Source organism: Ahaetulla prasina, chromosome 15 (genome assembly GCF_028640845.1).
Source record: "Ahaetulla prasina isolate Xishuangbanna chromosome 15, ASM2864084v1, whole genome shotgun sequence".
NCBI lineage: Eukaryota > Metazoa > Chordata > Lepidosauria > Squamata > Colubridae > Ahaetulla > Ahaetulla prasina.
Window position 1 is genome coordinate 11,725,605 of NC_080553.1, and position 13,949 is coordinate 11,739,553.

Below are 13,949 nucleotides of genomic sequence, written 5' to 3' on the forward strand. Positions count from 1 at the left end.
ATTACAAAACCCTGGAGTTGCTTTCCAATTTAGTCTTACAGGTAGGGCAGTTAGGGACTAAAAGGGATTCTAACTTCCTTCCCAATTTAGAAAGCAGTAGATACAGATTGTGGATTGAGAAGAAGGGTGTTTATTGTTCGCTCCTGTTATGACTGCAAGGAATTGACAGGAAGGACCTGTGTCTAAAAATCTAGAGAACTGATGAACAGGACAGAATAGAAAATATATTACAGGCAGTTCTCAGCTTACAACCATTCTTACAACCAGTCCTCGGCTTACAACCATTCTTTACAGCCAAATCTAGAGAACTGATGAACAGGACAGAATAGAAAATATATTACGGGCAGTCCTCGGTTTACAACCATTCTTACAACCAGTCCTCAGCTTACAACCATTCTTTACAGCCAAATCTAGAAAACGGATGAACAGGACAGAATAGAAAATATATTATAGGCAGTCCTCGGCTTACAACCAGTCCTCAGCTTACAACCATTCTTTACAACCAAATCTAGAGAACTGATGAACAGGACAGAATAGAAAATATATTACGGGCAGTCCTCGGTTTACAACCATTCTTACAACCAGTCCTCAGCTTACAACCATTCTTTACAGCCAAATCTAGAAAATGGATGAACAGGACAGAATAGAAAATATATTACGGGCAGTCCTTGGCTTACAACCATTCTTTACAACCAAATCTAGAGAACTGATGAACAGGACAGAATAGAAAATATATTACGGGCAGTCCTCAGCTTACAACCATTCTTACAACCATTCTTACAACAGCTGTCTTCGCATTTGAATTCATGCAATTCAAATTCAGGTGCTTGGTAACCGGCATTTATTTATGGTGATGATTGTGGCATACCAGGGTCAGGCCATTGCCACTGGCAACCTGCCACGGTTGGCTTCCAACAAGCAAAGTCAATGGGAGAAGCCGGATTCACTTAACAAGCAGACGATTCACTTAACAGCTGCGGTGATTTGCTTAAGAAAGCTTGTAAAAGTGGGCGCAACTCATGCAACAACCACTTTGCTTAGCGATGGAAATTTTGGCCCCAATTGTTGTCTTAAGTCAGAAACCACCCATTTAGCAAATCTTGTTCCTTGGATAAGTTTTGTAAGATACTGAACTATCCCAAAGATGCTTTATTTCAAGAGCCAACTGGACTTTCTTGTTTCCCTTTGAAGACATTTCGCTTCTCATCCAATTCTTCAGCTCTGTCTGGACGGTGGAGAAACGGAAGGATTTATAATCCTTGCAGACAGCTGATCATTTGCATTCTTTGAGAGAGTCAGTTGGGGCCACTTGGAGGTTTGTCTGTCTCCTCAGGGTCACCGGAATAGTGCAAATGGCTGCGGAGCCTTCTTGGAACTGCTGAAAGGACTGTGTTGTACACAGGAGATAGATGATGTCGCATCCCTCCCCCTCTGTTGAGAGAGGGCTGTTCAATTTTGACATAGATGACCTCTTTGACCCCTCTTTCAAACCAACGATCCTAGCTGTCCAAAACGTGGACTTTGCCAAAACGTGGACTTTGCTGTCTTCGAAAGAGCGGCCGTTGTCTTTTAAAGGCAGACAGATTGCTGAATCTTGTCCTCCTGGGTTTGTTCTCCTGTGTTGCGCCATGCGTTTATGAAGTGGTGGTTTTGTTTCCCCAATGGACAGATCTGCACATGGCTCACTGCATTGTACTGCATATATACCACATTGCTCCGTTTGTGTCTGCGTGTTTTATCCTTGGAGTGGACAAACTTCTGCCTTAGTATATTCTTGGGTTTGAAGTATGCCTAATGTGGAAGAATATCAAGGGTGAAATGCTCCAGTTTCGGACCGGATCCGTTGATCCGGTAGTGATGGTGGCGGGCGGTGTGGAGAACCGGTAGCAAAATTCTCTGTCCCCCCCCCCACACATGCCCAGCTGAGCTGCATGATCATCAGAGGTTTGTGGTTTTTTTAACTTTTAAAAGCATTTTTTCTTTGGCCGAAAAAATGCTTTTAAAAGTTAAAAAAAAGGCTCTGATGATCGTGCAGCTCAGCTGGGATCGTCAGAGCCTTTTAAAAGCATTTTTTCTACAACCTCTTTGGCCAAAGAGGTTGTTAAAAATGCTTTTAAAAGGCTCTGGTGATTCCAGCTGAGTTGCCTGATTGTCAGAGGCTTTTAAAAGCATTTTTTTACAACCTCTTCGACCGAAGGGGTTGTAGAAAAAATGCTTTTAAAAGTTTAAAAAAAAGTTGGCCATGCCCACCCAGTCACATTACCCCCCCCCCACAAAACCATGCCCACAGAACCGGTAGTAACAATTTTTACATTTCACCACTGAAGAATATAGTAAGTTGATTACTTTCTCTGCAATTCAAGATGCTGAGGTGCTTCGTCACTTTGCTAAGCCAACTTTGTTTAAGCCAAGGTTCGTACATCGACTACAATGGGCTCTTTCTGTCTGTTAATGAACCACTCTTCTGCAGTGGCTCGAACTGAGCACTGTAGAAACAAACATTGGCACCAAACAAGCGCTTACAGCGACTTGACCGAATTAAGATCCTGTTTTAAGTCGAAGGCATGAAAAGGCCTTTCCTTTTGTTGCCAAAACGGCTTGTGGCTCTTGATCGTAGAGCTGTGACGGGAGAGGAACAGGCAGCTGGCCAATTGTGCTGAGATTGGGGTCAGCCAGCAGCCACCGCGGAACTAAACCATTAAGGGACACCAAGATTGGATTCAGAATTCTGCTTCTCTGCCAGCAAGCACCAGATACTAGTTGGAACATGGTTGTCATACCGTCGGGTCATTAAAAGTCCGGCCAAATATATATATAAATATATATATAAATATATATGTAGGTCTTTGGTTAGAAGCACGAAGCTGAAGCCTGAAGATGACGAATGAGACTTCGTCGAAACGTCGCCAAGACACTTCCAATTTTACGCGGGAGAAAACCCGAATAACCAAAGACCTACATACAAACACCCGCGAAAACCTCAGAAAACAAATATGTATGTGTATATATATATATATATATATATATATATATATACAAACGATTTCAGAGTTCAGATGGAAATACATTTTCAGAAAAATCTACATTGCCTCAATGTAGCCTTTGATTCTTTACGTTCCATAATAATAAAATAAATTACAATCAAATAAGTAAAATCAAAAAAGACGACATCAATAAAATAAAATAATAAACAAGCAAGCCATCTTCCAATATCTGAGAAATAATTATCAGGAGTTCCATTCATAATCAAATGCACCTTAAGTGCCCTGTGACTCTCAATCCTTCAAGAAGTCAGCAAACTCTGGTTTAGTGGTTGGTTATTATTATCATTATTAATTACTTCTTCAAACCTGATGAGACCACATCTAGAGTATTGTGTAGGGTTCTAGGCACCACACTTCCAGAACTGTAGGAGATGAGCAAGGTGAGGGTGAGGTCAAATGCATCATCAGTTTGGAGTCTCTACACCCCAGTAAGAGATCCAGTCCAGCCTACCTTGAAGTCCTTTGCCTCTTATCTGGTGCCAATTTGCCTTGACCAATTTAATTAATTAACTGAACAGTTAACAATGAAATAGTGGAACAGCTCGCCTTCAGAAGTTGTGGGTGCTCCTGTTCTGACCTAGGCTCCCTTAACAAGCAGGAGGCAGGAATTGGTCCAGTCGAAATCTCTTTTATTTGCACGACTGTGAATGCCTTTCATTCACAGTCAGCAAGGCCTGTCCAAACAGTTTTTCAAAGGAATATTTCTCAACACACCTTATCTCATTTGGCAAACTGCCGCGTAGCTTGTTTCCAACCGCAGTACAAGGCAAAACTTGGCACAGAGTCTGTCAGAGTCACGGAACCGACAAATTATTTCCTGCGAAAAGCCCCCTCCCTGTTCGCTCCTCTTTTATTTCCTGTGGGAGGGGCCAATCACCTCCAAGGTGTGGCTTTACTCCCGAGTCGACCCTGCTTTCTGAGTTGTTCTTGTCTTCCGGCAGTTCTGCGCATGTGCACACTGGGAACGGGCTCCAGCTGTTCCTCTGCCTCGCTGCTAACTCCCTCTCTGCCTCTGATACAGAGCCCTTGTCCGAGCTTTCCCCAGCTCCCAGGAGTGGCCCAAGCTCCTCACTGTCCAACTCTGTTGCCAGCTCCACAGGCCGCCAGCGGGCCACAACAGCTCCGTCACTGGAAGTTTTTAAGAAGACCATTTGTCTGTAATGGTATAGAGTCTCCTACTTGAGCAGGGGGTTGGACTAGAAGACCTCGAAGGTCCCTCCCAACTCTGTTATTCTGCATATACCATGTTTCCCCGAAAATAAGACCCTGTCTTATATTTTTTTTGAACCCTGAAATAAGCGCTTGGCCTTATTGCCATGCGCTCAAAAGCCCGATTGGGCTCATTATCAGGGGATGTCTTATTTTGGGGAAAACGGGGTATAAGCAAATAAACCACCTTCTTTGCCTGCCATGGCAACAAACATGCAGAGGAATAGAGAAGAAGTTGGCCAAGACATCTCTCTCCCGCCTCCCGCAGCTTTGAAATAGTATCATCCTGTTTTCTTGCTGGTCTGTTCAGCCATCTGGTGGGCCAGAGCTGTGCAGATGGCTTCTTGGAATTCCAGTCATGCCTGCCAATTCGACTGGAGACATCCGCAGATCTTTATTTCACATCCCATGTGAAATTGGGATGACTTAACCCAATGGGATCCCATCTTCCAGTCCAGACTAGAACTCAGCGCCTCCTGGTGATTGGCCCCAAAGCACCCAGCCAGCCTTTATAACTAAGGTGGGACTAGAACTCCCAGTCTCCTGGTGATTGGCCCAAAGTCACCCAGCTGGTTTTCACGTGCTCGGTGGGACTAGAACGCACCATCTCCTGGTGATTGGCCCAAAGTCACCCAGCCAGCCTTTTTAGCTAAGGTGGGACTAGAACTCCCAGTCTCCTGGTGATTGGCCCAAAGTCACCCAGCTGGTTTTCATGCGTTCGGTGGAACTAGAACGCACCATCTCCTGGTGATTGGCGCCAAATCACCCAGCCAGCCTTTATAACTAAGATGGGACTAGAACTCACTGTCTCCTGGTGATTGGCCCAAACTCACCAGGCAGCTTTCATGGCTTAAAGCAGGACTAGAACTTAGAGTTTCCCACTTTCTGGACCGGTGCCCTAACCACTAGACCAGTGTTGGCAAAATGTTTTAGCACTGAATGCCAAAATGGGAGCGCAGGTGCGTGGGGGAGCACCAGAAACCGGAAGAGCAGCTCCCCCCGGCACGCAAGCACGTGCCGGGAAGCTGAGCTTCCGGTTTTCCGGCATGTGCATCAGTGGTGGGTTGCCCCCGGTTCGGACCGGTTCTATAGAACTGGCAGTAAAACCAGCGGGAGGCTCCGCCCACTGACCCAAACATCATCAAAAGCGATCTGCGCGTGTGCAGAAGAGCGTGCACGCGCAAGTGGACCGAGCACGTGCATTCGGGCACGATGTGAACCGGTAGTAAAGGTAAGTAGAACCCACCCATGGTGTGCATGTCACCTGGTCTCTGTCATTTTCCAGGAAGGCCCAGTGCTTCTCCCTTGGCAAAAACAGTCGGCGGACTCTTGCGGTTTAGGCTGCAGTCTAGATTCTCGTCCATCATTTTTTTAAATGGAACAAAATAGTAGCCTTTCCGTTGTTTTTAAGTCGTTTCCTGCTTCTCGGAGACAGAGCAGGAAGAGAGAGGTTGCTTGAAAGAGACGGCTGGCGAAAAAGGTTTATTTGATTTTGATGTGTGTCTCCGGATGGCAGGATAAAGGAGCGGGGCGGCCAAATGATGTACACATGTATAATCAAGGCATCTTATGTGTTGTAGTGGCATATTGCAGAACGTTGAGAAACTTGGTCGTTTTTAGATATGTTTGCATATAATTGAAAAAGAATGGAATGGAATGGAATGGAATTTTTTTATTTATTTATTTACATTTATATCCCACCCTTCTCCGAAGACTCAGGGCGGCTTACAGTGTGTGGAATGGAATGGAATGGAATGGAATGGAATGGAATGGAATAGAATAGAATAGAATAGAATAGAATAGAATAGAATAGAATAGAATAGAATAGAATAGAATAGAATAGAATTCAATTCTTTATTGGCCAAGTGTGATTGCACACACAAGGAATTTGTCTTGGTGCATAACAGAATAGGAATAGGAATAGGAATAGGAATAGGAATAGGAATAGAATAGAATAGAATAGAATAGAATAGAATAGAATAGAATAGAATAGAATAGAATAGAATAGAATAGAATAGATTTTTTTATTGGCCAAGTGTGATTGGACACACAAGGAATTTGTCTTTGGTGCATAGGCCCTCAGTGTATGTAAAAGAAAAGATACATTCATCAAGAATCATAAAGTACCACACTTAATGATAGTCATAGGGTACAAATAAGTAATCAGGAAACAATATCAATATAAATCGTAAGGATACAAGCAACAAAGTTACAATCATACAGTCATAAATGGAAGGAGATGGGTGATGGGAACAATGAGAACATTAATAGTAGTGCAGACTTAGTGAATAGTTTGACAGTGTTGAGGGAATTATTTGTTTAGCAGAGTGATGGCGTTCGGGGAAAAACTGTCCTTGTGTCTAGTTGCTCTGGTGTGCAGTGCTCTATAGCATCATTTTGAGGGTAGGAGTTGAAACAATTTATGTCCAGGATGCGAGGGGCTATAAATATTTTTACAGCCCTCTTTTTGACTAGTGCAGTATACAGGTCCTCATTGGAAGGCAGGCTGGTAGCCATTGCTTTTTCTGCAGTTCTAATGATCCTCTGAAGTCTGTGTCTGTCTTGTTGGGTTGCAGAACCAAGCCAAAGGCAAGGGATGGCAAATCTAGGTTGATCTTAGGCATGAAAGCCATCTGGGTGACTTTGGGCCAATCATTAATAGATGGTAAGTTTTAGTCCTGCCTTGGGCATGAAAGCTGTCTGGCTGACTTTGGGCCAATCACCAGGAGAGGGTAAGTTCTAGTCCCGCCTTAGGCATGAAAGCTGGATGGGTGATTCTTGGCCAATCACCAGGAGACTCTGAGTTCTACTCCGGAGTGTAAATGGGATCTCATTGGATTAAGACTTGAGGAGTCAGTAACAAAACCTGCTTGTTCTTGTTGGATAAAGGAGAACTTTGATCTTCCTTAATGGTATAAAATGTTCCCGTCTTAGACAAGAGGTCGACTAGAAGACCTCCAAGGTCCCTTCCAGCCCTATGATTCTATGATCCTTAACCTGCTTCTCTGATTATTCTGACATCTGGGTGCTTCAAGGTGGAACCCCAGAAAGCCCCCCTCTCTCTCTGCTGTCTCCAAAATTTGGTGAAAGAGGATGAGTGAATAAGCAGGAATTGCTTTGTTAAGGGAAGACATATGCAGATCAATGGTGGAATTCAATTTTTTTTACTACCGGTTCTGTGGGCGTGGCTTGGGTGTGGCAGGGGAAGGATACCGCAAAATCCCCTTTCCCACCCCACTCCAGGGGAAGGATACTGCAAAATCCCCTTTCCCTCCCCACTCCAGGGGAAGGATACTGCAAAATCCCCATTCCCACCCCATTCTGGGGCCAGCCAGAGGTGGTATTTGCCAGTTCTCCAAACTGCTCAAAATTTCCGCTACCGGTTCTCCAGAACCTGCTGGATTTCACCCCTGATGCAGATGGAGACCTGCCTAAGGGTACCTCCCCCTCCCGCTAATTAATTTGAAGTTCCCTTCGTCTTCTTCCAACTCCAAGGCACTCTTTGCCAGCATTAGGAGCTCTTATTCACCACGGTGTTATCAAACAGTTGGCAGGCGGTAGCGTTCAGAGAGCTGCGTTCAAGATGTGCAGCTTGGTGTGAAGCTCCCGTCTGTTGCACCTTATCGCAAAAATGCCCCCGCTTGCCCCTTTTAAGTTAAATGGCCCGTGAGGAATGATGGATGGGGAATCACTGGAGCCAAGCTGGAATCCTCCAGTGGGGACACAATAGGTTTTCCCTGCCTCCCTTTTCTCCACCCCGAAGATCTTACCATGTTTCCAGCTGCTCAGGTGTAGCTGTACTACCAGGAAGCACCAGGTGGTAGTTTACTATCCAAACATGTGGTGAGAATTTCTCAATCTATGGGCAAGATGTGCTGGGAACTGGGCATCCTCCTGGCTAGTTAAAGAAATCCTAATGCCTGCCCACCTCACTCCCTCCCCCTTTTCTCTCTATTTTTTTCTCTTTCTGTATTTTCTCCCTCTTTCTCTCTCCATCTTTCTTTCTCTCTCTCTCTCGTTCTCTCTCTTTGTTTTTCTCCCTCTTTCTCTCTCTCTATCTCTCTCTCTTTCTCTCTCCCTCTCCCTCTCCCTCTCTTTTTCTCTCTGTTTTTTCTCCCTCTTTCTCTCTCTCTCTCTTTCTCTCCCTCTCCCTCTCCCACTTTCTCTTTCTCTCTCCCTCTCTTGTCTCTCTATCTCTATTTTTCTCTCTCTTTCTGTTTGCCTCCCTTTCTCTCTCTCTGTGTTCCTCCCTCTTTCTTTCTTTTCTCTCCCTCTCCCACTTTTTCTCTCTCACTTTCTCTCTATTTTTCTCTCTCTTTTTGTTTCCCCCTCTTTCTCTCTGTTTTTTCTCCCTCTTTCTCTCTCTCTCTCTTTCTCTCCCTCTCCCTCTCCCACTTTCCCTTTCTCTCTCCCTCTCTTGTCTCTCTATCTCTATTTTTCTCTCTCTTTCTGTTTCCCTCTCTTTCTCTCTCTCTGTCCCTCCCTCCCCTCTTTCTTTCTTTTCTCTCCCTCTCCCACTTTTTCTCTCTCACTTTCTCTCTATATTTCTCTCTTTTGTTTCCTCTTCTCTCTTTCTCTATCCCTCCCTCCCTCTTTCTTTTCTCTCTCCCTCTCCCTCTCTCCCGCTTTTCCCTCTCACTTTCTCTCTCTCTCTTTCTGTTTTCCCCCTCTTTCTCTCTCTCTGTCCATCCCTCTTTCTTTCTTTCTTTCTTTCTTTTCTCTCCCTCCCCCTCTTCTCTCTCTTGCTTTCTCTCTATTTTTCTCTCTATTTCTGTCCCGCCCCTCCTCTCTCTTTTGCATTTCGCTTTGGAGACTTTGTGTAGAAAGGCTCACACAGAGTTGGAAAACCCCGCACACAAACTCCTTCCAGGAGGTGGGCAGTCCCAATAAAAAGTTAATGACGCCAGCATCCTCAGCGGCTTGAATGAGAATGAATAAAGCTACTACACTAAAGCTCAATGAATAAAATATGAACCAGCCTGAGAATGGGAACCTTTTTGAAAGGGGGAAAAAAGACAGATCTTGGCCTTACATTACGCCGCAGCTACAAAGGGAAGGTGGTTAATAAAGAAGGACATTTGCCGATGAGGTCTGATCATTCTGGAGTTGATGACCTGTTAGTTTGCCCGGTGATTTTACTCTGGCTCAATGAATTAAAAACTTAGCACTAGCCCGCCTCACTTGTTCCAGCAGAAAGGGTCCACTGCAGACCCTGTCAACCATATAATTCTGACTAGCCGGGGTCAAGGAGATGAGCCTTCTCCGCTGTGGCCGCAGCGCTGTGGAACATCCTACAACCAGAAGTGAGAACTGCTCTGACCCTTTTAGCCTTTTGTTAGAGAACAACCACGTTCCTTAGCAATGCAGTTTCTGATCCCAACTGAGGTCACAAGTCAAGGGCTACCTGTAGATTGTCAGGGTTCCAACGGCCCGTTTCAAGGGAAGCCAACTCTGACTCCACGTAATTTATGACCCAATCTTGACCCTGTTTGCCCCCCCCTCCCCCCAGGGTGTGTCACATATGCCAACGGAGCAATTTCGTGGGTTGTAGAAATCACTCCCCTTCAGCTGCTGTAAGTAACCCTGGGAGACAGCCTTGAGGGAGATATGCCTGGAATGTGCTTTTGTTTTTGGCTGCCATGCTGCTTTGCCGTTTTCCCATCCCCCCCTTGCCTATGGCAACTCGAGAGAAGGCCAGGGTTGCTTTGCGAGTTGACATAGATCTTCTGGGGAAGCCCAAGGTAAGTTAAGTGCTCACCCGACTGTTCTTCCTTCTCTCGTAGGATCACATTCCAGTGCCCTACCAGCCTGATTCCAGCAGCAATCCCTCCTCGACGACGTCATCCACCCCTTCTTCACCAGCTCCTCCTCTGCCACCCAGTGCCACACCACCTTCGCCCTTGCACCCGTCCCCGCAGTGCACGCGGCAACAAAAACAGTTCAATTTGCCAGGTAAATGAGACGTATTCAGTAATCATTCAGTCACTATTAGGTGCAGCAGCCAGCTCTTGCCAGCGATCCTAGTGTAAGGGAAGGAGTGGCAGCATCTGGGGGCAGAGTGAAAAGGGGCATCATGTTGTGACCCAGGCCCAAGAAGGTAGTAGGAAACTCAGTCAGTCTATATCTATATCTATCTATATCTATATCTATTTCTATATCTATATCTATATCTATATCCAGTGGTGAGATTCAAATAATTTAACAACTGGTTCTCTGCCCTAATGACCAGCTGGGTAGGCGTGGCTCAGTGGTCATGTGACCGTGTGGGAATGCCCAACTCAACGTCACTCACGTTGATGGGCGCTTCGCCTTAGCTTTTACAATGTAATAAGGGTTAACCAGAGAGGCAGTTTCTGTAAGCAGGGCCATAAAGATTAGGCTAGAAACACCACCAGAATGTTCCTTCCTGCCTTCCTTACAGGATTAGCCCTGTAAAGTGGAAAAAAACAAAATAAGATTTCTTCCAACAACTGGTTCTCTGAACTGCTTAGAAAGTTAACAACCGGTTCTCCCGAATAGGTGCGAACTGGCTGAATCCCACCACTGTCTATATCTATATCTATATCTATATCTATATCTATATATCTATATCTATGTCTGCAGAAGTATTTGCATAAATAGAAAAATATGCAGAAATATGCAGAAACATTTGCAAGCAGCTGTCCAGTTGAAGGGTTATTCCAGATGTCCACTGAGCAATTTGCTGGAGCTAAACTCTGCCAGTTTGCATCTATAAAAACAATTAAGCGTTTGGCCCAGGTTTTTTTTAAGTGAGCCAGTTCAATTCAGCGGCTCACCCCTGGGTCCTGGCAAAAATTTAGGAAGATGCAGGCGTGAAATTCACCATGGGTGAGTCCCCTTTTTTTAAAAAAATAGAATGCTTGTGCATTTAGTGACTTGAAGAGAAGGCGGCAAAGATTCCTTTTAAAGGAATCTTTTTCCTTTTAAAAAGCTACGGTAGCACAGAGCAGTCTTTCTTAACCCTGGCTATCAAGTCACCCGGCATCATCCACAATTCCCAGGGGAATTATGGAATTCGTGGCCAGTTTATATGCCAGGACACCAATCATGAGGGCAGCTTGGTAGTCAATCATTGAAATGCTCAGTTTAGAAGTGGTACTCAGCTGGTTCTAGCGAACTGGTAGTGGCAACCTGTGGGTGGGCCTGCCCACCCACCCGGGCGCAAATCCCGTCCTGTATCGCCGTGGTTTTGATGCCGCACGCATGTGTGGACGGCATGCATGCGTGAATTGCCATGTTTAACATCGCACACATGTGCGGATGGTGCGCGAGAGCGAGTTGCCCTGTTTTGTGACACCTCACGCATGCATGGATGGCGCCCGCGGGTGCATTTCTGGTGCTGGGCAAACCAGTGGTAAAATTATGTGAAATTCACCTCTGGCGCAGTTGTTGCACAATGCAGTAAAAATGGGGAGACCCTGGAAAGTGTGCAGAGAAGAGATGATAAGGAGGCTAAATCGTAGGATGAACAGTTGAGAAAACTAGGTATCTCTGTCTATCAAAAAGAAGTATTGAGGGGACAGAATAAGTGTCCAATACTCGAGCGGCTGTCACGAAACAGAGGAGGACAGCCATTCTCCAAGGCCCCTGAAGGCAGGACAAGAAGTAATGGGTGGAAGTTTATCAAAGGGGGATTGAACTTAGAAGTAAAGAGAAATTTCCAAACTTTATACCATATGTAACCTTACACCATAGGTATGCTTTATGGTACATGATCTCCTGCCTTGAGCAGAGGGCTGGACTAAAAGACCTCTGAAGTCCCCTTCCAGCCCTCGGATTCTACGTTCTGTTCAGAATGGAAGCCCTGCTAATCTCTTGTTCCTCCTAATCTGTGTTTTTCACTCTTCCAGCTTCTCACTATTACAAGTACAAGCAGCAATTCATTTTTCCAGGTAAGTATCTACCAACAATGGCAAGGTTAGTTCCAGGGATGGGCTGCTGGGGGTTCGCAGGGGTTCAGGAGAACCTCTAGCTAAAATTCTGTGCAGTTGGGAGAACCCCCAAATCCCACTATTGGCTGGCCCTGCCCACCCTGCCCATCCCCTCCCAGGAGTCCCCACCCGGCCCATTTTGGATGCAGGTAAGTGCAGGGCGCATGCTCAGGGAGAGCGAAAAATGGGCCTACCAGAAGTTCAGAAAGGCTGGAAACTGGCCCGTTTCTGGCCTCCAGAGGGCCTCCAGAGCCTGGGGAGGCTGTTTTCACCCTCCCAGAGGCTCAAGTTAAAACCTCCGGAGCCAGGGGAGGGCAAAAACATCCCCCACCACCATAGTGCAGGAGGCTGACTAGGCCACGCCCACCATGGCCACGCCCACCAAGCAACCTGAGAGAGAACCCCTTGCTAAAAATTTTGAAGCCCACCCCTGATTAGTTCTAACCAGAAGATCTGCTAGAAATGCACCAGTACCGTATATGTGGTACCTTGCTCAATAGTAGTACCTGTGAGAGGGATCTTGGAGTCCTAGTGGATAACCATCTAGATATGAACCAGCAGTGTGCAGCAGCTGTTAAAAAAGCCAACACAATTCTGGGCTGCATAAACAGAGGGATAGAATCAAGATCACGTGAAGTGCTAGTACCACTTTATAATGCCTTGGTAAGGCCACACTTGGAATATTGCATCCAGTTTTGGTCGCCACGATGTAAAAAAGATGTTGAGACTCTAGAAAGAGTGCAGAGAAGAGCAACAAAGATGATTAGGGGACTGGAGGATAAAACATATGAAGAACGGTTGCAGGAACTGGGTATGTCTAGTTTAACAAAAAGAAGGACCAGGGGAGACATGATAGCAGTGTTCCAATATCTCAGGGGCTGCCACAGAGAAGTGGGAGTCGGGCTGTTCTCCAGAGCACCTGAGGGTAGAACAAGAAGCAATGGGTGGAAACTGATCAAGGAAAGAAGCAACTTAGAACTAAGGAGAAATTTCCTGACAGTTAGAACAATTAATAAGTGGAACAACTTGCCTTCAGAAGTTGTGAATGCTCCAACACTGGAAATTTTTAAGAAAATGTTGGATAACCATCTGACTGAGATGGTGTAGGGTTTCCTGCCTGGGCAGGGGGTTGGACTAGAAGGCCTCCAAGGTCCCTTCCAACTCTGATGTTATGTTATGTTATGTTATGTTAAATTCAGAAAGTTTTTACCTGCATGTACCCAGGGGATAGGTTGGTGATCCATGGGAAACAAAGCTGTTGCTGGAATTCTTGTAAATCCCTTCCTCCTTGCCTCAATAAACCTTGTTAAAGAGAAACTCTCTGAGCACGACGTTGGGTTTAGGTTTCTGCCAATCACCTTGGCAAACTCTGTCTCATCGACTCCAAAAAAGAAAAAGGAAGGAAGGAAGGAAAGAAGGAAGGAAGGAAGGAAGGAAGGAAGGAAGGAAGGAAGGAAGGAATAGTTGGAATACAGGAGAGGGAGGGAGGGAGGGAGGGAGGAAGGAAGGAAGGAAGGAAGGAATAATTGGAATACAAGAAAGGGGTGATGGACCAAGTTGTGTTCTGGTTATTATTACTCTTATGGTTGGTTGCACAGACATCCAGACGTTGAGACAGGATTTGGTGTTTTTATCGACTTATCGAGCCCTTCTGAGATAGGCAGATGTTGCCTAATAATATGAAAGGTCTCATCGCAGGATGTAAGCCATTCCGAATCGAGCTGCCTTTTGCAATTGACCCATG

The 13,949-nt window shown here is 45.5% G+C and overlaps 1 protein-coding gene across 1 annotated transcript in view; it reads left to right on the forward strand.

Annotated features, from left to right (window-relative positions):
• KSR2 (kinase suppressor of ras 2) overlaps positions 1–13,949 on the forward strand; it is a 186,297-nt gene that overhangs the window by 109,799 nt on the left and 62,549 nt on the right. Inside the window, exons 10-11 of the mRNA XM_058158508.1 lie at positions 10,037–10,205; positions 12,125–12,166. Coding sequence (XP_058014491.1) covers positions 10,037–10,205; positions 12,125–12,166 — 211 coding nt within the window. The remainder of the gene's footprint in view (positions 1–10,036; positions 10,206–12,124; positions 12,167–13,949) is intronic.